The 24173-nt window shown below is 48.6% G+C and overlaps 2 protein-coding genes across 2 annotated transcripts in view; one reads left to right on the top strand and one right to left on the bottom strand.

Annotated features, from left to right (window-relative positions):
• Adam19 (ADAM metallopeptidase domain 19) overlaps positions 1-5785 on the top strand; it is an 83142-nt gene extending 77357 nt beyond the window's left edge. Inside the window, exons 22-23 of the mRNA XM_013354127.2 lie at positions 1010-1162; positions 1885-5785. Of these exons, the coding sequence (XP_013209581.1) occupies positions 1010-1162; positions 1885-1938 (207 nt within the window). The 3' untranslated portion in view covers positions 1939-5785. The remainder of the gene's footprint in view (positions 1-1009; positions 1163-1884) is intronic.
• Positions 5786-7231: 1446 nt separating this feature from the next.
• Positions 7232-22563, bottom strand: Nipal4 (NIPA like domain containing 4). The gene is made up of 6 exons (XM_005368156.2): positions 22169-22563; positions 17469-17708; positions 14500-14556; positions 13611-13701; positions 9961-10121; positions 7232-9464 (listed from the first exon to the last, which is right to left on the bottom strand). Exons 1-6 carry the CDS (start codon positions 22209-22211, stop codon positions 8836-8838), a joined length of 1221 nt encoding a protein of 406 aa, XP_005368213.1. The 5' UTR covers positions 22212-22563; the 3' UTR covers positions 7232-8835.
• Between the last annotated feature and the right edge of the window lie 1610 nt (positions 22564-24173).

Below are 24173 nucleotides of genomic sequence, written 5' to 3'. Positions count from 1 at the left end.
CTCTCTCTCTCTCTCTCTCTCTCTCTCTCTCTCACACACACACATACTCTTTCACACACACACTCACACTCTTACACACACTCTCTGTCACACATACTCTCACACACACACTCTCTTTTTCATACACACGCACACTCACACAACTCTCTCACACACACGCACACGCACACACACTCACACCATTCTTTCTGTTTCCCTGAACCACACCCACCCACTGAGATCCCATCCCAGAGTAGCCCTTCCTCTGTCGTCAGTTTGCTCCGTCCCTTCCTGGCTGGCTGCTGTTTACCTCTGTTGGCCTTGGGCAGGGACCATGGTAGTCTGTTTTGTACACACTCCTCTGCTGGGCCCATTTCAGCTTCTCTGGCAGATGACTGTCCTCATTAGCCCTTCCCCACCTGCTTTGTTCTTTGTGCCTGCTGGAGCCCACGTCCCTGGATACTTTTACATTTTTTCTCTCACTGTGGAAACTTCAGAAGTTTCTAGGTTCTCTGATGTTAGAAACAGAGGACAGGGCACATTCTTGCAGATCAACCTGGTGCACCTATGCAAACAGTCTCTAACATGGCCAACAGGAAGTGTCACACTGGAGATGACCATTTCCATTTATTTATTTATTGGTACATTTATTTAATGAATTATTTTAGTTTTGAGACAGGGTCTCACTACATAGCCCTGGCAGGCCCAGAACTTACTATGTCAAGTAGGCTGGCCTTGAATTCACAGAAATCCACCTGCTTCTACCTCCTGAGTGCTGGACTTAAAAGTGTACACACCATGCCATACCCCATCTCTAAATCTAATAGATAAAGCCAACTTGTTTTTCAAAAAGTTCTTATTTTTTCCTTAATATGTAAATATACTATTCCCACCCCGCACTTACACACACATGCGAGTTCTTTAAAAATGAGACCATCTAGTATGTAAATTATTTGGTTTGATCCATAAAATGTTAGGCATATTTTCTTTTGAAAGGAGCTCCTCAAATGAGACTTCTTCTTTCCTCTAGGACTTCTCTAGGCCTCGGCCACCCCAGAAGGCACTCCCAGCAAACCCTGTGCCAGGCCACAGGACAGTTCCCAGGCCAGGAGGTGGCTCCCTGCTGCAGCCACCTACTGCCGGTCCTCAGCCTCCCCGGCCTCCCATAATATCTGTTCCAAAGGTGAGTTCCCAGGAGGACCCAGAAATAGCAGCGGGGGACATGTGTGAATGAGAAAGCCATTTGCTCTCATCATCCTGGCGGAGCTTCTAGAACAGAAGCAGGAACAAGGCCTTGCTTGGAGGACTACTTGATTGTACCTTACATGAGCAAAGGATGATTTGCCTTCATTTGAGAAGCCTGAGTTCTGGTGGCTTCCAGCTACCTTGGCACCTGAACAGCTAGGCCACCTTGAGCCCTTGTCTAGATAATCAGACTTAAGATGTACCAGTAAGGTGGTTCACCAGGAAAGATAATTTTTTAAAAAGCCTAGGAAACAGTAGGGACCAGCTCCATAACATTGCTATGAAGGTCAGTGCCATTAATTTACATAAGCCTATCCACTTATGTCCCTCTCCTTAATGCTTCTCTCTGACTGCCCCGTTCTTAGCTTAGTCTGAGAAGTTGGGTCAGAAAGAATAAGGCAAGGAGGCTGGTTGCCATCCTGAATCATTGGGAAACTGTTGTACTGAAGCCTGATGAAAGAGGAGGGGGCGACTTTTTAGCTTTGGGGCGGCACACAACTTGCTCTAACTGTGAGGGCTGTTGGTCCAGGAAAGCAGCCACAGGGACAGACTTCTGAAGATCGTGCTTCTGTTCTTGACTGTCAAGAGCAGGAGGGTGGTTGCTCCTAGTCCCACTGGCCAGCACTGAGGTCACGTATTTCTCTTCTTCTTTCTTTCCAGCTTCCTGAATACAGATCACAGAGGGCTGGAGGAACAACCAGCTCCAAGATCTAGAACTGTATAGAAGTTTCTTGTTTCCCTTGAAGACTCTGGATGCCATGGAAGATCCAGAAGAAAGAAGTCTGCTCGGCCACCTTGAAGCTTCTCCAGCCTTCTGGAGCCCCCCTCATCTCCAGAATCTCCCTTCTCGCCCCAGTGCCTCCTGTTTCCTCTGAGGCCCAGAGGGACTTCTATCTGATGGCTTCTAAGTATTGTCCTGTGCAATATACAGCCCTGGCGGGAAAGGGAGGCTGATGGAAGAAGACGGGGAAGATTCTCCCTCAGCCCCCTAGCCAAGAGCTACTAATGACGGTCAGGGAAGGTCTCAAGCTGGAGATCCCTCCTTCTGTGCCCAGCTTGGAGAAGGAATCTACGCAGGTCCCATGCTGGCAAGTACACAGGAGAACTTCTGTTGATTGGCCTTCTTCTGGGATCCAGGTTAGAGAGAGGCTGGGCCTTGCCTGTCTCTTAGCTTTCAGGGACTGAAGAAGCCGCTGCTGCATCCCTGCCCCAGGGCTTGGTCAAGGTGCCTGTTCCTGGTCAAATGACTGCATGCGTCAAGCCATGCTCCCCCGCCGCTCCTCACGTTCCCGCTCCCATATTTACACGGGTCACTCTCTGACTCAGACAGGTACTATTTGTAGGCAGCGTCGACAGCAGTGGGGAGTGGTCAGCCTGTGTCCCCTCTGAGCCGTGATGCCAAAGGCTGTTAGGACTCTCAGAATTTTCAGTTGCCCGTCCCCATTGTTTTCGTGTGTCCCCTCCTCCTCTTCCAACCTCCCTATCCTATGGTGCTTTGATGGGGAAACCACAGCAGCCCTGACTTGCTGGTGACCATATGCTGATGACCGACAAATCAGGATCCTGCCTCACGGGGTAAGCACTGGACTTTCCTGCACTGGATCTCACGAGCATTGAGTTGAGTGAGGCTTGGGTGAAGGAGAAAGAAAGAGGAGCAGAGAGAGAGAACGTGCCAGCTCTGCGTGTAATTGTGGGTTTTGGCCTCAAGCAGGAAAAGGGTCTTCCCCCTGTTTCTGACCTATATCCTAGGTGATATTTTTTGAGGTAGTCACAGGTATACTGAGGGGACAGGCATGTTTGAAACCCCAGTTATGAGGAAAGTATACACAGGGGCACTAGCCCCTCCCTCGTGGTCAGCTCTGAGATGGGTCTGTTGACTCTAAAGAGATAGCTGATCTCTTTGGAAGCTGCCAGCAGCCACAGTAAACCAGATCTGGGCAGGGGGCCCCCAGCCCTCCTCAGCCAGGGTCTTATCACGCACTTCCATTGGTTCTCTTAATTACTGCCTATATGTGATCCTCATGAAAAGAGCTCAGGAGGGCGTCTTGGTGCTCTGCTAGTTAGGGCAGTCCCTCCATAGTTGCTGGGCTTGGCCTCTGAGAGGCCATCTTCCATCACCCAAAAGGTGCTGGGATAGCACTCCAGAAGGTCCTCTAGGGGCCTTTCCACCACCACAGCGAGCATTTACTAGCTCTTAGAAGCCTCCCTGAGGAGGAGACAAGCTTCTGACTCCCATTTATAGAAAACTTCCTGATAGCTCTTCACAGAGGAAACTCTCAACTCGAGCTCTTGGGATTTTAGGCAGGTGGGAGATGTGGGGTGCATGGCCGAGGGTAGAAAGATCTCAGGAAAACACCTTTCTCCTCAGGGTGACCATGCGGTTCCCACTCTGACCCCCTGAGCCGTGGTGCAGAAGGTCGCACGGACCTAGGTCCATTTCCTGCCATCTGACAGTTTCCCTTAACGTGCTATGTCAAATGCCCAGTGACTACAGCTTGGGTCCTAAAATCACCCTGCCACTCACCACCAAGTTGGAAACACCATTTCCCTTAAACCCGACCCCGTACCTTCTAGACGTTCTCGTGGGCTGTGTGGCCTTTCTCCCTCAGCTCAGGAGGCAGGTGGCCCTGAGGGACAGTGCCACAGCGGCAGCATGAGCCTTCCGAACCTCAAGCCTTCGGTCCTTTGAACCGTACCAGAAAAAGACCCATAATCGTCTCCTTTTTTCCTTTGCCATTTTCATTGCTTTGATGCCACCTCCATTCCATAAAATTATACTGTGAACAGGAAGATGGCAGAAACTTTTTTAATTTGGTAGAGGTGCTGGCAGCTACTCTGTTTACAACCTCATGCCCACCTCTGTTATCCAAAGGTTAGGAAGGCTGCCACAGGTAGGGGCCCCTTCCTTTCCTTCTGCACCATGAAGTGTCCCATACAGATACATCTAGACTTCAGTGTCTGTCCCAAAGGGTTGTTTGCCACTTAGGAAAGAGACTATTACCACAGAGAAAGGAGGGGATGATTGCGAGAGAACACTTCGGTCAACCTACCCCAAATCTGGGCATCCAAGGCTGAAAAAACATTTTCTTGTGCATAGAAAGTAAAATTTAGGCTGGGCAGTGGTGGCGCACGCCTTTAATCTCAGCACTTGGGAGACAGAGGCAGGCGGATCTCTGTGAGTTTGAGGCCAATCTGGTTGGTCTACAAGAGCTAGTTCTAGGACAGACACCAAAAACTACAGAGAAACCCAGTCTCAAAAATAAAAAAAAAATAAAAAAAAGTGAAATTTAAAAATGTTTGAAATGTATGCCTTGGCAATGCTGAGGCATGCATGGGCAGCCCGTATGTGGAGGTTCTGTTGAACTGTCCATATTGGGTTTTATGGTCTAAGTTGATGAGGACAACTGACCAGGTCTCTTCCGCCATAGAAATAGCTGTTCCATGTCCAGCCACTATAGAGATGTTAGCAGACACTGAGGTAGGCCAAAGCCAAGGCTCTGATGGGCCGCGGGAAGTTCAGTTTGTAGCTGGGTGTGATGGCACATGCCTTTAGTCCCAATAGAGGCAGGCAGATCTCTGAGTTCAAGGCCAGACTGGTCTACACAGTGAGTTTCAGGACAGCCAGGGCTACACAGAGAAACCCTGCCTCCTAAACCAAAATTGTATATATATGAGACAGGATCTCACATATCCCAGGTTGGCCTTCAACTCACTGAAAAGCCAAGGACGACCTTGGAATTCCCAAGTGCTAAGGCTACAGGTGTGTGCCACCACACTTGGTTTCGTAGTCCTGGGTTCAAACCCAGATCTTCAAGTACATTAGGCGAACACTCTACCGACTGAGATCCAACCCCAGCCCAGCCTGTAAATGTTCCGAGAAGCTAAATTAGTTGTCTGCCAACTATAGAGCCCTAAAGCCATTTCTGACCTATAAACATCAGGTCCCTAATCCCTTCCAAATTACAACTTCCTTCTTGCTTTCTGTTCCCTTAGCCTTGGTGACTTCCACCTGTAAGAGGAAACCCCCTTTGTGACCCCTCCCCCAAGACATGTAGATTTTAAGGTCTGAACGTCCTCTGCCATGCAACAGTCCCCGTCACCCCGCAGTAAGCCTTTGCCACAGTGTCTCCCCTGGGTTCAGTAAATTTGCCTATTTGATAAAGCGGGCGTGAGACTCGTATTCTTAAAATTGGAGGCACGTGTTAAAGCTGGTCGTTTTGTCAAATGCTTGTAGTGACAGCCCCCAAAGGACTCCACACACAGGTCAGGGAACACCAACTGGAAAGGTGCCCCTTCCCTAGGGACGCCTACTAGAGGTTCTATAGACTCCAAACCCAATACCCGAATCATGCTCCCAGGTCCTCTTGTACGACTGTGTGTACGCCTGCATCTGGGATACAGGGCAAATGTGAATTTTCTTTTTATTTGGGAGATTGTTCACAGGAAGTAGTCCTCTCCTCTCTTGTCCTCCTATTGATTGTTTACAATATTTGTACATCTATGCAAAATACTTGAATGGGCCATGGTGCCTTGTTTTGTTATTTTTTGTTTTTGTTTTATTTTTTCTCCTTGTTTGTATTTAATTAAAACAAATTGTCATTGGGAAATGCTATCTGTTTGGTCAGCTCTTTGTGTGTGTGCGTGTGTGTGTGTGTGTGTGTGCGCGCGCGCGCGCGTGCGCGCGCAGTTTCACTGTTCCACTGCATGGATCATTTAAAACATGTGGCGTGTACCTCTCAGAAAGAGGGCCCCTAGAGACCACCAGTCTTCCCGCAAGGCCATGACCTGAGCCATAGTGAAGCCCCAGGTTTTCCCATGGCCAGCAAAGAGGCTTGCCTGCTGTTCCTGTGCAGAAGATGGTCTGGCTTCATTAGATCTTGGATTATCAAGGGCTTTAATGATCTTGAGAGTCTAGTATGTTCTTTAGAAGGGGGCTGAGATGCTATGCTACCATCTCTCCTTACTAAGGGGCGTGTTCTAATGAAGGTGGGAGACTTGGTGAGGGTCTCTTGGGCTGCAGGGGCACGTGCCGGAGGGCCAGGCTGTGCAGGGCAGATTCCCTGGGCCTGTGTGAAAACACCATATACTACTGGTGCCTCCCCCTCATCATACTCTCTTATGCACAACCTCAGTTCTGAGGTTTTCTAGAAAACCTCAGGAGGAAGGAATACTCACTGATGGATTAGCCCATGCAGGACTCTTGGCACTGTTTTTTTTTTCCCCATGGGGGGGGGGTATTGTGGTGATCTGAATGAAAGTGATTCCCATAGACACAGGGCATTGTAGGTGTGGCCTTATTGGAGGAAGTGTGTCACTGGGGGTGGGGCAGGCTTTAAGGTTGCAGCCCCAGTGGCTCACTCTCTTCCTGCTGCCTGCGGATCCAGATGTATAACTCTTGGCTCCTTCTCCAGCATCCTGTCGGCCTGCAAGCTACCATGCTTCCCACCCTGAAGATAATAGACTAAGTCTCTGAACCTGTAAGCCAGCCTCCAATGAAATGTTTTTCTTTATAAGAGTAGCTGTGGTCATGGCGTCTCTTCACAGCCACAGAAACCTTGGCTAAGGCAGTGACCTCACATGAGTGCTAGGAAAGCATCCTTCATGTATCATAAACTCTTAGCTATGCCTGGAGCCGAGTAAGGGCTCAGGCATTAGCTGAGGTGTCGTCTTCAGAAGCAGCCACTCCAACAGCGTCCTTCCCCACTTGAGTGAGGGCAGGAATGTAAAAAGACACGGGAAGGCTTTGCTTGGGATTTCAGAGATCAGGGATTGGCTTCCCATCATGTTAGAGGGACCAGTAGTGTGGATTAGCTTCCCATCATGTTAGAGGGACCAGTGGTGTGGATTGGCTCCCCATCACATTAGAGGGACCAGTGGTGTGGATTGGCTCCCCATCATATTAGAAGGACCAGTGGTGTGGATTGGCTTCCCATCACGTTAAGAGGGACCAGTGGTGTGAATTTGCTCTGTGTTCAAAGAAGAAGAAGACATTTGTCAAGTAAACACACTCTGAAGTCTTTATTCTTGACCCCAGAGCCCAGGCTCTCAGAACCCTCAGCTGACTGCCATCCCCGAGATCCAATGTGTTGCCTGGATCTCAGTTACAGTCAGAAATCCACATTCATTAAAACACTGGGGATTTGGAGATGGAAGGAACAGGGGCCCAGAGTGTTGATCTGCCCTAAGAACTTGTTCAAAGCTAGAAAGGGTTTGACATGGGTGTGGTTGCCCTCAGGGGATCAGGCAAACAGGCAGGGAGCTTGACCAGGACCCTATCTGCACTGAGGATCAAGTCCCCCTTTTTTCCCCACACACTGGCTTCTGACTTCACCTTCTCATGGTCCCTCCTTTCACAGCTGGAAGCAGCTGGGAAGAAAAGGATCCCAGTTCTCTCTTCAACTGCTGTCTGTGCACGCCAAGTATGAGGTCACCAGAGATGGTCCCCAGAGCAAGTGATGGAGGAAGAGTCGTGGCATGCTACTTCCAGTGTGGGCAGCTAGTTTTGTCAACAGACATAGACTCAGGCCCAGTTGGGCCACCAAGGTACACCAATCCTACACTCCCACTTGGTTACTGAGATTCAAAACCAATTCCATGAGCTATGGCTCAGGAATTTCCCCATGCCTTTTTTGGCCTGGGTTCTCACTTGGGTCTTAGAATCAGCCCAAAAGTTACTTCCAGGTTTCCAGAGAGTCCATAACCCCATCCTTCCAACCTTGGCATTGTTCCTCATACTCTCCCCCACCTCCCCAAGTCATATTATGGTCCACTCCTTGATGCAAAGAAGTCACATTCTGCTAAATTCCAGAGTGACCGCACAATACTGTTCTATTCCCAGGGGAGGCTAGGTGAACACGGGGTTGGCCAGCAGAGCTGGGCAAGGAGACATCCCTGCTCTTGTTGAGTTCTAAGGTTACAGTGTGCATGCGACAGTGACTGGTGTCTTGGGACAGACAGAGAGAGGGAAGGGTGACGGTGCCACTTGGGGCATGGACAGCAAGATACAACCTCCAGGCTGGAGTGCTTGGAGAATGGACTCGTTGGAACTTCCCTGAGACAGGTGGCTTTCACAGTAAGACAGTCAGCTGGGGTCTTGCTTCTATCTCCAGGAAACATCAGGCTACCTGGCACCTGCCGTGCACCTTGGGATGCTGGGGCACACAGGTTGCTCTGCAGACCTCCACGAATTTCATTCTTGGGCTAAGTCCAGCTCAACAGGTCAATTGGTGTGAAGGATTTTTTGACAACCAGTATCTGAGGGCAGTTCTTGAGCTGGGCTACATTCAGCAGGTCAGATTCTCTCTTCTTCCCCAACAACACAGAGATGGTGCCGAGGGAACCAGAGGGAAGAGGCTCTGGGGACTTGCTGGCTCCAACAGAAAGTAGTGAATTTAGTCGCCAGGGCTGTATCTCTAGGAAGTCTTGCTACCCCTACCTTAGTGGGTAGGGATTTTTTTTTTTCCTTCTAGAAACAGCAGTGAGGTATAAAAGAATATCTCAAAAATAGATAGCCCTTGGCAACAGATGTGCTGAAAGCAACCTGGTGGTTTTGAACTTGAGAGGTCAGTCTGGACCATCGGGCACCTCCTCTTACTCAGGTATTTCCAGGCTTTAAGAGTGGATCATCAATACTTTGGGCTTCTGTTGCGGTGATGGTGTGCTGGCAAGTTCTATGTTGTCCACAAGGACATTCTTATCTTCTAGTTTAATGACCGTGGGCTCTGGGGCGGGGGTGGGAGTTGTGCTTTTGTGCGTGTGCGGCAAGCTGATTTGGTTGATGTCCAAATCCTTGAAAGCATGGAGCATAAAAACACCCAAGATGATGGTGACAAAGCCAGACAGGGTACCCACAATGTCCACAGCAGACATGGTAAACCACTCCTTGAAGAGGACGATGGAGGAGGCCACTACCACCGTGGTGAAGAAAACATAGTAGATAGGGAAGACCAGGGAGGTGTTAAAAATATCCAGTGCCCGGTTGAGGAAGTTGACCTGAATGATGATGGACAGCCCCAGGATGAGGGACAGGATGTAGGGCAGGGGATGCCGCACCACAGGTAAGCCCTGGAAGAAGTTCCTAATGGTGACACCCAGACCCTTGACCGCAGTCACGGAGAAGGATCCGATCACAGAGCAGATGATGATGTAGATGAGGATATTCCTTTGCCCATAACGCGGCGCGACAATGAAGATAAGGATGAGGCAGGACACCACCAGAAGAACGGCAAATATGATGAACCCTTCAGGAAGGAGGGACAGGAATCATTCAGTGAGGGACGCAGACAGTATCTAGGGACTTGGACTCACAGTCTGACACATGTGGGTTCTAATCTGAGCTTCAGACCTTTGAATAACTCATGCAAGTTATTAAACTCTAAGACCTTAATTTAAGGCAGAAACTGAAGCAGAAGTCTTTGTAAAAAGGGATCAAAGGGGGGGATTTTTTTCCTTGTAGAGCTGCTTTATAAAATAATGCATATTCTTGCATAAGATGTTTCTATAATAAAAATACGTGTATTTAGAGACGTGCTTGCATATAATGAACAATATAAATGGTACATGTTTACAACACTCCAGGAAGCCTTGCTAATGGTACTGCCCAACTTCCTTTCTGTTGCTCACCTCTTCCTCAAGGGGGCAGTACTGAGATGGACAAAGCCCAATTAGATGTTCTATATATAATTCATCCTCCCCCCCCCAACAATGTTTTCTGCCAACCCAGTGCTTGACACCCACCTGTGTCTTTCATCTTGGAAGCCATCTCCACGACAGTTGAGACCTTCTCCTCCTTGGGGGCATGTATGACCATCACTGTGCTGCCAGCCATGCAGATCACACAGCCCAGCTTCCCCAGTAGATTCAGGCTCTCCCCCAGGCAATAGGAGGAGAAGATGGCACTGTACAGGGGTATGGGAGAAAGGGATTGAGTGAGGATACCTGTCGCAGCCCCACAGAAGACACAAGGGGGCGAGTAAAGACTTAGGGGAGACAACAGTCCAAAATTCACTTCTCTCTGTGGAGAGCTTCCTAGAGTCCTTCCTTCTAACCCCCAAATTTCCAAAGCAGAAACTTATTTCTTGGGGGTTGGAATGTGTGTAGGAAGAGCAGAAACAGACACAGATCTCTTTGGTTTTTGAAATGGAAACCATTCACAAACCAAAGGTTTGTGTCCTGGTTGGCTTATTGTCAACTTGACATAATCTAGAGTCATCTGAGAAGAGGCAACCTCAGCTGATCCAATGCCCCCATCAGACTGACCTGTTGACAAGCCTGTGGGGCATCTTCTAGATTGATAGTGGATGTAGATCAGCACAGACCCCTGGGGGGGGTGTACCATTCCTGGGCAGGTGGCCTGGGGTGTGTAAGAAGGCAAACTGAGCAAGCCTGGAGGAGCAAGCTCCAGTTTCTGCTTCAGTTTCTGCCTCTGAGTTCCTGTTTTGAGGTCCTGCCTTGTCCTTCCCCCATGAGGGGCAGTAATTCGTAAGCCCAATAAACTCTTTCCTCCTCAATTTGTGTTTGGTCATGTGTCTCATCACAGCAATAGAAAGCAAACTAAGACAGGTTAAAAGAAGTTTTCAAACTACTCTTGTCTGACTCCCTACCAACTGAATGTATTGTGATGGAGGAAGGTCATTGGTTAACAAAGAAACTGCCTTGGCCTATTTGATAGGCCAGCCCTTAGGTGCGTGGAGTAGACAGAAGAGAATGCTGGGAGGAAGAGGGAAGTGAGGTAATCACTATGCCTCTACTCTCTGGGTCAGATGCGATGAAGCTCCAGCCCAAGATGGACGTACACTAGAATCTTCCGGGTAAGACACCACTTCGTGGTGCTACACAGATTATTAAAAAATTGGTTAATTAAGATATGAGAGTTAGCTAGTAAGAGGCTAGAGCTAATGGGCCAGGCAGTGTTTAAATGAATATAATTTGTGTGTTGTTATTTCGGGTGTAAAGCTAACCATGCAGGAGCCAGGCCGCAGCCCACATCTCCTTCTACAGTATTTTCCCATAACATTGCTAGGAGATGTTTTGCAACCATGGCTCATATGCGTCTGGTAGCCGGGAACAAGCCAAGTGAGCACATTGCAAGTTCATACTATGTATTCACTCCAAGTGCATTTTCTGGTACTTTCTATTCCTTGTCCCATTTCTGTTCCTTAGATCATAGAGAATGAATCCATTTCTCTTCCACTTTCATATGCCAATATAAACCACCACAATGATAATTATGGACACCATGTCTTGGGGCGTGCATTTCCTAACATGTCCTGTGTCAGAGTTAATCTGACAAATCTGTGAATTAACAGATACTGCTCCCAATTTACAGATGAAGAAGCTGAAATGACTCAGCAAAGTCTTTTAACTGTTAAGTGGCAAAAGCAGGTTTTGGACGGACTTTGATCTTACTGCAAAGCCGACGGGTTTTCCTCTACATTGGAGAGAACCGCTATGCCTTCCCGAGTCTTTACTGAGCAAGATCCTTCCAGCTCCTTGATGATGTGATTTCTGTTCCCTTCTGATCCTCTAGATGAGGGAAGGAAAAGAGGGACTGGGCAGGCTAGAAATGAATCATGAGCTCACTTGCTTTATGAAGGTGGCATTAGTTCACATTAAAAGTGTTTTGTGAATGATGCCCTGGGACCTAGGTAGCTTCCAAAAGTCTTGGCCTGTAGGCAAGCTTGTGGGTCATTTTCTTGATTGATGACTGCTGAGGAATGACTCAGCTCATGGTGGGTAGTGCCACACCTGGGCAGGTGGTCCTGGGGCAGATAAGAAAGCAAACTGAGCAAGCTGGGAGCTGCGAGACTCAACTATTTTACCTACAGTGTTCTTTTTGAGAGATTCTGATGGCATTTACACAGGCAGGGCCGGACAGTGGCGAATCCCGTGCCTCTCAGAACATCCCATGAGTGGGAATTTGTAAACATATCAGATTTGGGGAGCTCTTCTACTCAGCTGTAACAGCAGCCAGGCCAGTTGTGTGCTGAGTGAGGAATCTAATTGTCTCACAGCTGTAAACATTGCAAAACTGTCATCAGGTGGAAAAAGAGAAGAGATGATAGGTTCTAGGTGTGTTTGGCCGGGATTTGTCAGGGCTCCAGAGGTAGCCCCTAAATGAGAGCATTCCTCAGATGTACCTAGTTCATAGCTTCGGGGGAATGGGAGCAATAAAAGGTGCGAACGCCTAGTATCAATTATTTTATTGTATTCTGGTTTTTGGTTGTTCGAGGAAGTTAGAAGTCAAACCCAAGCATACCAGGTAGGTGCTCTACTCCCAGCTACAGCACCAGCTCTAAGATCCTTAATTTTAAAAATCATTGTTTGCAAAGTCTCTACCAAGAGAGGCAACAGAGCACAGCATGGCTGTTAACTCCTGGGTCCTGGGATTATACTACAGAGGATGGCTCCTGGCCTGACTACAGGGTCTTCATGCCGACATATACAAGTAGACGGAGGGGGTTTGTCTACCACCCAAGGAACAGAAATAGGTCAAGAAGTAGAAACTGCTGGAAAGTTAACTTGGCCAAAGTGCTTAACCTCTCTGGGTTTTGGGAACACATATAAGGATGAAGTGAGTTAGTACACAGACTACATCCAGATGTCTTTATGCATAGCTGCCCTCTGTCTATTGTAGCCATGGTTGCTTGGAGCTAGTTTGCTCTACATCCATTCTTTGTGTTTTCTCATCTATTTCTCTGAGTGTGTATCATTAGTATTCTATTTTGCATATGGGTACATTGAGGCTTGGCTAAGAGACTTGCCTGTGAACCTATCACTACAAAGGTTGGCGTATGGATTACTACTTGGGTAGTGTTGTGGCTCAATTGGTAACGTGCCTGCCCTGCAAGCATGAGGGACTGAGTTCAAATCCTCTGTGCCCACTTAAACGCCATGTGCGGTGATATGTGCCTATAATCCTGGTCCTAGGGAGTCCAGAGACTGAAGGATTCCCGAGCTTATTGGGCAGCCAGCCTAACCAACTGGAAGCTTTAGTAAGTGAGAAACATTGATTAAAAAAATGTAGGAACTAATTAAAAAAGACAATGAACTCTAATCTCTGTCCCCCGCAGACAGCTCACACATACGTATACACAAATGTAAATGCATCCGTATACACAACTGTACACGCTCACATATACATGTTAAGACATACACACTAGAAACAAACGCACACCGAGGCTCGTGTTATTAATTCATCGAGAGGAACTGAGACCCGTGGCAGCCAGCAGTCCAAGAGCCGGAAGCTCTCAAGAGCATGCTCCCTTTTCTCAGGACTGATGGACTGTTTTGGGGGTTCTGGGTAGCTGCTCCCACTTTGGTAAATCTAGGTCTCAACAAAACAAAAACAGGAAAGGACCAGAGGTGGCAGAAGAGGGGACAGTGACCTGATGAGGACGCTCAGTGCTCCCAGCGGCGTGACAACTGTAGCCGGTGCAAACGCGTAGGCCCCAAAGTTGGCAACTTCTCCAGCAGACACTAGGAAATTAGAGCAGAAAAGAGGCCAGTGTGACTCCAAGGCACCACGTCCATTCCAGAAGAATCTGGGCAGAGATGGTTTCTGTCAGTGTTCAACTGTACCTAAAACCCAAGACCAGCACTCCTTATGATCCATCCGTGTGCTGTCTCCCTGGAGATAAAGTCAGACCCAGACTCTTAAGTAAAGGTGGCAAGGCCAAAACCCTGAACTCAGTGGGGTAGAGCTATGTGGATCCTGCAAACTATTGGCCAGCCAGCCTAGCAGAAATGGTGAACCGCACTTCAGGTTTGTAAAAGACCCTGTTTCAAAAGCTAAAGTAGAAAACGTAAGAGGAAGATGCCTAACATCTTCCTAACACACAACTGATGATGATAGCAATAATAATAATTTTTTTAAAAATTAAGCTTTGATAACCAGAAGGGTAGATGAACAGCGGGAGCAATGTATGAGCGTACAAATCTGGACAAGGCAGCAAAACAGTCATATTGTCATGGGACAGTGGAGTTGCCTAAGGTTCCCAGAGCCTACCAAATAGAGGCCAAGACTGTGACCAAGGGGCAGGGCTACCAGCGCCCTGTAATTATTTGGCAGATGAGAGAACACACTTGTATTCATTCAAAAAATTGAAAATGGCATCTCAGTATAAGCTGTCTATAGGGACAAGTTTCTCCCAAGCAAGTTGGCCTTGGGCTATCAGGGTTTATAATAGAGACAGGACGGTTCTATCTGCCCTTCCCTTCATCTCCATCCCACCCATCAGTAGGTCACTGTTCTTAGTAGTAAAAGAAGTCACTTACTGGTAGCAAATCCAGCCCACCACATCGGATCCTTCAGGTAGCCATAGCCGCCATTCACTACAGAAGGAAATAGACACAAGGTTAGAAGTTAGTGTTACTTTGTGGGGTTCTGCCGTTGTCACCTGAACTGTGCCCCAGGACTTGCTTCTTAGTTGTCCTGTTTTGTATCTGTGACTTGGACTTGTCTTCTGAGTTCAGCTGTGCCTCTAAACTGTTCACTTGGCATCTTTTCCATCTTTTCCATGTACCCCAATCTCTGCCCTAAACGTGACTCTTGACTTCCACCACAGCCCTGCAACTTGTTAAATGAAACTAGGGAAATGACACTTCTAGAAATCAGGGGGCCTCTGCATGTAGTCTGGATGACTGATTCTGTCACCAAAAAGTGCTGGGTATGTATCCACAGCACTGTCAGCATCTTAATCCGTCATGTCTGGCCAGGAGGATGCAACCGCTTTGTTACGGAGTTACTGTGTGACTTCACACTTATTCCCATAGCAAGTTGTTTCTTTCCTGGCAGCCAGTGGTTTTGGAAAATGCAAATCAGGTTATACCCCTTTTCTATGCATAGCTAAGTGTCTTCCACTTATTCCAGAAATAAAGTCCCGCTCCTTATGGGCAGGGTTGGTCCTGCCTGCCTCTGCAAACACCCTTGCCATAGTCTTCATATTCCTCAAGAACGATAAACTCTTTCTTGCACCAAGTTTCTCCCTGAGTGCAGAATGCTCTCCTCTAGTGTTTACCTGAATCCACATCCACACTGTCGGTCTCTACTGCTTCCCTTAGGTGCCCAGTCTGGCCTCCAGTTCCTGTAATTTCCCCTTGAGATGGCCAACCCCCTTCATGGTTCTTAGCACTTGTAATTACAGATGATCTGTTTATCTTCTGGCATTTTCCCTACCCTCAGTGGAAGCATTCTACCCTGGACTGTTGAACCCCTCTCCCCGTCTCCGTTTCCTATGAGGGGTCTCACTGTGTAGGTAAGAGACCCCACCTGGATTTGACTATGTAACTGCAGCTGGCTTTGAACTCATGCTCCTTCTGTCTCCATCTGTGCTGGGATGGTATGCTGGTTTGTGGTTTGTCAACCTGACAGACTAAACTAGGAAGGAGGACTTTCAGGAACGGAAATACACCCATCAGATTGGCCTGTGGGCAAGGCTATGGAGCATTTGGTTGACTGGTGCTTGATGTGGGGGCCTAGCCCAATGCAGTGATACCATCCCTGGAAAGGTAGCCCCAGGTTGTATAAAAAGGCAGAAGACTGAGCCAGCCTGGTCTACAAAGCAAGATCCAGGGCAGCCAGGACTGCTACACAGAGAAATCTTGTCTCCAAAAACCAAAAACAACAACAAAAACCAACCAACCAAACAAGCAAAAGAGCAGACTGAGCTAGCCATGAGGAACAGGCCAGTGAGTAAGTAACCTGTCTCCAAGCCTCTGCTTCTGTTCCTGCTTTCAGGCTCCTGCCTCAACTTCCCTTCACGATGCACTCTTTCCTTCCAAAGTGTCCTAGTGTTTTATCACAGAAATGAATGAAAACTAGAACAGATGGCGTACACCACCACACACGCCAAGTTGTTACCATTCTTCGTCTGTTTTAAAAGTGAGGGAATTGGGGTAAATAAAAACGCATTTCTTGCCCAGAACCCCACTAACAACAGTTAAACCACCAGAGTTGGAACTGTAATGGTCTACTTCCAAAGGGCAGTGTCCCGTGGGAAAGGGATGAATAAGCAGAGAACAGGTCCAAACTTGAACAGGCCCTCATCCCAAAACCTGTTTCTCCCTCGGGTACCATCCACCGGCTTCCCAGTTGCTCAAGTCAGAAACCTGAGTCATCCTCGACTTCCCTCTGCCCTCCCCTGGGAGCAGAGAGAATCATCAAAGCCAGTAAGTTCCGCCCCTCCACCCCCCCAAACTATCTCTGGAATCTGCCAAGTGTCTCTAGGCCCAGTGCCCTACTTCTGTCCTCGTGGTTCATTGGTTCCGCTCTGGGACTCTAATCCATTCTCTACCTAGCAACAGGGACCCTTTGCAGACCATAAATGAGACTGTCACTCCCCTGCCTAAAACATCAGTCAATCCCTTAATCACAGTCAATCTCTGCAGCCCACTTTCCATGACCCTTGTTGAGCTCATCCGCCCCTACACTCTCTGGTCATCCTGAATTGCCCTCAGATCCACCTCTAGCTCAGTCTCTCCTCTGAGCCTTGGCACTCACTGCTCCTGCCATCTCCCTGCTACCTCCTTTTCATTCAGTTCTCTGTATAAGAAACAAGTTTTCCAGAAAACTTCCTTTCTGTACCTGTATCCGAACTTTACGTACTCCAAAGTATTTCCTTAGCGACCTGTATAAACTATTCCCCTAGCAACCTGCATCTTCCCCATGAAGGCGCTCGGCACATCACAGGAGGACTTCACCATTGCCTGACTCTCTCTCCCACTTGATCGGAAGTGCCACGGGGACGCTGGGTCCCAGGTTTCACATTGTCCCTGGTACACAGCAGGCACGCGATAAATGATGTGGGATGTCCTTTCCCGAGAACTGTCCCAGTGAATCGCATCCAGTCTTCCAGAGGAACGAGGCTCAGTGCCTGAACCACAGTTCGCTGCATGTGCAAGACTCTCCTGTGATGTGTGTGGGCTGAGGCATTTGTGGTCCCATTTCACAGGAGAAGTTGTGACTTCTTCTGCAGGACAGGCTGGTAAGAATCCAAGCTGAGATGAAGCCTGGAGTGTCTGATTCTCCATCCCGAGGCTTTGCTGTGTCTATACCCTAATGTGTATGTCATGGAATTCTCAGGAAATACTGGACTGGAAAAGATGGCGTCCAGCTATTGGCAGTGGGGATTCTCAGCAGGGTTGACAGCAAACCTCCAGGACCCACCTGAGGTCCCTGTGAAGGGAAGTCATTCATTCCAGGTGCAGCTGCCCCTTATTCATTCCCACCTGCCCCAGGAACCTACCTGCCCTGGTGGCCCCCGTGGCCACAAGTCGGATGAGGCCTTTCTTCTTAAGGATGACACTGCCACCGATGAGCAGGCAGGAGAGGAAGGCGAGGCCCACGCCGATGTAGAAGCCATACCTCTTCCTGACCCTCTCCTGCCAGGTGATTATGGTGGCATTGTTGGGTTCTTCAGGGCTGATGCCTCTGACGATCTGACAGAGGACCTCTTGGGAAGAACAGTAGAGACTGACTATGGAACCTAGGGGGAAAAGCATGTTGAGAGTTAGATTGAGGACATAGGCATGGTTCAAATACGCGAGAACATGGTTCAAATGCGCTGGAATTGATGCAGACATAGATGTCATGTTTCTATTGCTCCAGGGCTCCACCCACACATCGGATCTCAACCAAAAAAGACTAGTCCCCAATCTCTGTGCTGTTAGCTGTCTTCTCGCTAAATAGCTCATTTGCACGGACTTATCAAATTGTAGGACCTCCTGTCATGTAGGCAGCGTCTTTAATCCTCATTCCACAGACAAGGAAATGGAGCCTGTGAGGGTGCGGTATTTGTTCAAGGACACACAGGCCGCGAGGTTGGTTTTAACTGTCAGCCTGCTGGGAACTCGCAGCACCTGAGTAAAGAATCTCACCTGAGGACTTGTCTTGTTTGTCCTAATTGATGTGGGAAGCCCTCCCCCGCTGGGAGAGCATCTTCAGATGGAAAGAGGGTACAGCAGAAGGAAGGCTACTCTGCTTTTGCTCACTCCTCCTTCCCTCTTTCCTGGAGTTGATTTACTCTGTTTCTCCTGCAGCTGATTCCTTCCCTGACGGCAGAACCAGTGTCCTAGGACTCTGCCATCCACTGAGAACCAGGAACCTCCAGGATTTTAGCAGCAGATCCATACTGCGCAGTCGACCAGCCTCACGGACAGAGCAGCTAGCAGGTTCTTGGGCTCCCCAGGGTGACACAGCCAGTGTAGGACTACCCTGATTTCTGAGGCATGCGGCCTGAAGGACCAAGTAAGTAACTACACAGTTCTCAACCTCTCAGGAGCAACACGACTGTTGTTACTACTGCAACATAAGCTGATTTAACAAATTCTTTTAATATATATTCATTCTGTAAGAACTGTCCCTCTAGAAAGCCTTGACCAATGGTCTGGCTTCAGAATTCCAACCTGTGGGACTGATGTCTTCCACACCGGGTAGGACGCCACCTAAGCTCTCAGCCGTCACTACATCATCCCAGTGTCCTCCACAGGGATCCCCTCTCAGCCTCTGGGCTGTTGGTTCTCTAATAACTTCATGAGCTCACTGGGGCTTCTTCATTTTATTGCCAACTCTAGGTGGAGTGCAAATGCCACCGGGCAGATAGCCCACCCAGGCCCGGGTCAGCCTGAAGGTAACTGAGGAGTGAGTGAGCTTCCTGTGGGAGGAAGCTCACCATTCTAGGACTTATTTCTGAGATGTGTGGTGTTTGGGTCAGGGCCTTGGGACTCTTTCTGGGCGTAACCGAATTGGTTCTGCTGTCATCCCGGACATCTTGGTCTGGTCTGCAGTTTGACTCTTTCCTCAAGACCCGCTGCCAGCCCCCAACTTGTCGGTCTCCTTGGCACAGACACCAAGGACAGTCTTGGGAACAAAGGGAAGACCCTCGGTGAAACACAAAGCCACACAAGTCCAGTGAAGTGCAAAAAAACATGACCAAGCCTCAACCAGTACTACCGTGCACACGGCTCCTGTTCTAGAGTTTTCCTTAGGACTCCTAACAACCACTAAGTGAAACAGTCACAGTGACCATTTCCAGGTCCTTAGTAGAAGTCAAGTTCAGTGACCTTCTTAAAGGGATACCTGTTATAAAAATGTGTCTAGTCATACCACCATGAACACACCCTATCTCATCCAATATAGAGAGGTGAAGCCAAAAGTAGACCCCATGCCCATCTGATGGCTGAGTCTCTGCTCAGAATCACTACACACTCTCTGATAAACAGCTTGCCCCATGGGGCAGGGATATGTGGGATCCATCTTCACTTCGTCCCTGGTTGACACGTAAACCTGTCGCAAACAGTCAAAAATGGGGAGCTTTCCTGGGAACATTCAGACTTGGGGTTGCACTTGAAGCTTAGAAAGTCAGTTTGTCTATCTGGTCATGCCAGCCCTGGAGATAGCAGCTCAATCACTCTTAGACATGCCTATGAAACTCCTCAGTTTACCCTGCTCCCACAATTCATGTTTGGTATTGCCCTTTCCAGGTGTTTCAGCTTCTGATCTCCCTTGTGTGTGTGGCAAAGGCCTAGACCCTAGTGCCAAGGACCTAAGCCCAGATCAGACCTCTCTCAGACCAAGCTGGAGTTCCTACTCTGTGTCTAGATGGGTCCCAAATCCAAGGCCAGGGAGACTGAAATTTGGCACGCCTGCACCCGAGTAGCATCTGGGTGGAGCAGAGTAAGGACAAAGTTGCCCTTTCTGACGTGGCCCAGAGCCGTGGAGAAGAGGTAGAAGGGCCTTTAGGAAACTCAGCTGGTCTCAGATGTAGCTCAGTAGCAGCTTCAAAAGAAGAGGATGTGCCAGGGATAAGAACGCCTGCAGGTTCCACCCCAGGTACCAGATGGGGGACAAGGAGGCATTCATTAAAAAATAGTGAGGGGGAGGAAGGGCAGCCTAAAGTGGAGGGTGAGCAAATATGAGCAAGGCACAATTGTCACAATTACATATGTGCATTAAATTGTCTTAGCAAAACCCACTATTTCGTATGCTAAGTAGAAAAAGTAATAAAATGGGAAACAACAACAAAACCCCCAACAGATGGTCTAATCCTCTTATATTCTTGGGGGAAACTGAGGTCCCATGAAGATTTGCTGGAGTTGGGACTGAAATCCACCAGGGGGTATCTGTGTGTCTTGTGCTATGAGACCTCTGTCTTTCCACCATGGGACAATGAGACAAGAAGTCGTCATCTCGGGGCCTAAGCAGACTGGTTCTGCATGCTCTCTCCTGTTCCACCAGCTCGGGGCATCCTTGCCCAAGAGCCTCATCTGGGGAGTTCCCTGAGTCCAGGAAATGCAGGCAGTAAGCCAGAGTCTGCTCCTCACCTTTCCCCTGCTTCTTCAAGTCTCACTGCTAGTGGGTGGAGGCAGGGGGACTCATTTCAGCACCCCAGCCCTCAGTTCAGCACCTCTGATAAAGTCAAATTCTCCCAGCACAGTAAAGAGATAAAGAGAGAGCTGATGGCCAAGGGAACTCAATTCAGAGTGGGTACATATCTGAAAAAGGGGGTACCAAGCTGATAATCTGTCTTTTACTCTAGAATGTTCTAGAACTAGGAATGCCCTCTGCCTTGGGTTAAGGGGTGAAGCTGAAAAGGAGACTAAGGTCAGTCAACACCAGGAGCTGGCTTCGCTGAAGAAGGGCAGAAATTAGGGACCTCAGGACACCGCACAGGCTGCACTTCCAAGGCAGGAGGCACATGGAGAATGTTCCAGATGGAACAGAGGATGGCAGCAGTGTGGGTTCAAGAGTCTGAACCCAAGAAGTGGTTCACATTCCCCACTGTGTTACCTGGAGCAAACTATTAGCCCTGCCAGAGCCTCTGTTTCTGTATCTCTAGAATGGGCACAGAGACGCTTCAACAAAATGCCTGGGGATGAAGGCTAGTGTCAGCATCCCTTCCCAGCTTGTACAAGGCCCTGGATTCAATTTCCAACATTGCAAAACAGAAAAGAGAAAGAGGAAAAAAAATCCAAAGGAAAAGAACAGAAAAACAACAACAACAAAAAAGTTTTAAAAACTTAGGTTTAGGGCTAGGAAGATGGTTCCTTGGGTAAAGTCCTTTGATCCTGAGCCCTGGAACTTCCATAAAGGCAGGAGGAGATAATTCACTGCACAAAGCCGTCCTCTACCCTCCATTATTCTCAGTATAGATAGCACTTGTGCACATAAGTACACACCATGCATCACACACACGCATGCATGCACGCACACACATGCATCCGCCCATGCATGCTCAGACACACACAGGCATGCTCATATACATGCACACTAGTAATTCATTTTAAAACAAAATCTAGGCCCAGTGGCATACACTAGTACTCCCCGGCTGAGGTGTACTGAGACAGGAGGATCACACATTTGAAGCTATACTGGACAATTTAGCAAGACTTTCTCTAAATACAACTACAACAACAACAACAAAAAAAAAACCCAGCTGCCTGCTTATTAGAGTTTGCTTCTGCGATTAAATGGGATAGTTCAGGGAAGGGCCGTGGTCTACATAGTTAAGAACACACTAGAAAATCAAGGTTCTTTCCTGATCATTTCTCTCCCTTTCCAAAGAGTTTTGTGTGGATTTGGAGATGGGGAACCTCTCTGTCCCTCTACTCTCTGCTTTGGGTGATGGAAAGATATGTGGGCAGGTACCTGCAGGACCCAACACTACCGCTGAGTCGTCTACCCCAGCCTTTTCACAGGACCACCTGCCCCATGCGCTCTGTTTTCCCCCTCTCAGCTAGCCTCAGCATCCCCGCGGCTGCCACTGGGGAGGCGACATCTCCGCCAGACCGGATCTTCAGGACAGTTTGGGAACGGGGTGAGAATCTGACGCTGACTACCACCACCCCTAATTTGCGGCCCCAGCAAGTGAGAAGTTGACGAGTTTGGTGGGAGCAAGGTGAGAAGCGCAGCGCCCTCCCAGGTCCCCTTACAGTCGCACGCACCCACCGTTCTCGCAGCTGCCGTTGGCGTTGGCGACCCGCAACTCCATGGGGACCTGGGCTGACGATGCCCGAGGTCCGCGGCTCCTAAACAGGTGGCCGCGTCTTGTCCCAGCGAGGCTCAGGCGCGGGAAGCCGCTGGGGTCCGGACCCAGGGGAGGGGAGAGTGACGCGACCCAGAGGGGAGGGTCCCCTGGGAGGAGTCACCCTGTGCCTTGGGCAACACTGGGTGCTGGGGAATCAACACTGGGGCAGGGGCTCCTGCCCTTCCAGGGTGCGACCGCAGCTGGGTGCCAGCCACCGAGTCACTGGCCCGTGCCAGGGGCAGGAGAGAGGGGGCGGGTCCGCCGGGCCCGCCTTTCCGGGACAGCAGCATCCACATCTAGTTTCTTCAATGGCAGAGTTGATGTGCTCCGGGATGGTACAGAGGTCACTTTGGGCGGTGGAAGTTTTAAGGAAAGGTCTAAGAACCTAGTCCCCCCCCCCCATTTCCTTTACCCTCCTCTCCTGTCTTTGCTATTGCAGAACTTACAGATCTGATCGTGCTGGGCACTGTGGCTGACAGGAGCAGAGTAGGTGCCCTTAAATGTTCAATACATATTTGTGTCCCGTGAACGGACGGCCAGGGGTTGGCAGGCTGAAAGGAGGGAGGAAATGAAGTGATTGGCCATCCAGATGAATCAGGCTATTCTTTTCTTATACAGTTCTGGGAGAAACTAGTTAAGACCATTCATTTAGAAGCAGATGTTTTCCAAAATCACCAATTATAAATTTTATATGTAAGCAATCAAATTTCATAAATATGCATGTTTACATAATAAAAGTTGTGATTAAATGAATATATGTAAGAGTAATGGAGTATATGGAGATATATGTAAGAGTGATGGAATATATGGATATATACATGAAATTACGAGGGAATGTATATTTGTGTACTAATACACACATATATGGGATGTATGAGTATATTAACTTGTATGGTACTCATTTCATAATATATATATTCATATAAAATCATCACATTTGTATGCCTTAAATACATGCAGCTTTCTTACACTTATTTATTTATTTGTGTGTGTGTGTGTGTGTGTGAGTGTGTGAGTGTGTGTATGCATGTGCATGCCCTGGCATTCATGGGAAAATCAGAGAACAGACAACTCTTGAGGATCTTTCTCTCTTTCTACCATGTCCTTAGAGATCCAACCCATGATCTCAGGTTTGTGCTTTTACCAACCGAGCCATCTCACCAGCCCTGAAGTCTTCATTTGTCAAAAATACCGCAACACAAGTGCAGTAATGATGATGATGGTGATGATGATGATGATGGTGATGATGATTATAAAGATAAAATCATAACAGATAATGGCTCTGTGGGTGACAGCACAGCTGAGTCAGGAAGGGAGGCAGGCTGCCTTTCTAGCCCTTGTGAAGACAAGGCCGGAGCCTACTAGGCTCCCCAGCCTGGTCCTTATAGGCACCCCTACCCTGCTGATCTTGGTGGTTTCTCCGAGCACATGGCCTCCTCTAATGTTTTGGGTTAGTCGGTTGCTTTCTGGAAGGATCAGTCCCCTTCTGCTCTAGTAACTCAGATGCATGTTCGTCCTTTCTCTGTAGATGAATTGCCCTGGGGAGATGGTTGGGATGAACAGGCAGAAGTTGGAGGAGGAAGGGCAGTCTCTCAAGCATTGCAGAAAGAACTGCACATGGAAGGTTCTGTATGCTGCCTCCCACTGAGTGTGTGTGAGACCAGAGTCCGAAGAGGGTCCAGCATCTTTCAGACAAATGTGCGTCAGATCACTAAGCAAGAAACCAGAATGACTGGCCCAGGTGGGAAACTATCCATTGATCGGATCATGCTGGTCCAGCAGGAGGAGTTGATAGGAGAATGAATGTCTCTCTTCTTGTATTTCAGCATTTCTGCCGTACGGGTGGGCTAGACTGGAACGCTGGCCATGGCACAGCCCCAAAGCCTCCTCATGTTCAAACTCCATCACTTGTGTTTTAAGGACAGA

The sequence above is a fragment of the Microtus ochrogaster genome, unplaced genomic scaffold (assembly GCF_000317375.1).
Source record: "Microtus ochrogaster isolate Prairie Vole_2 unplaced genomic scaffold, MicOch1.0 UNK30, whole genome shotgun sequence".
Classification (NCBI taxonomy): Eukaryota; Metazoa; Chordata; class Mammalia; order Rodentia; family Cricetidae; genus Microtus; species Microtus ochrogaster.
The sequence above is the reverse complement of the archived record's forward strand: the minus strand, read 5'-3'. Positions and strand labels throughout refer to the sequence as shown.

Coding starts and splice junctions, on each gene's coding strand:
- Nipal4 (XM_005368156.2), bottom strand. CDS start 22,211: ATGGAGTTGCGGGTCGCCAACGCCAACGGCAGCTGCGAGAACG. Junction 17,709..22,168: donor CAACGGCAGCTGCGAGAACG/GTGGGTGCGTGC, acceptor TTTTCCCCCTAG/GTTCCATAGTCAGTCTCTAC. Junction 14,557..17,468: donor CACGGGGGCCACCAGGGCAG/GTAGGTTCCTGG, acceptor TTCCTTCTGTAG/TGAATGGCGGCTATGGCTAC.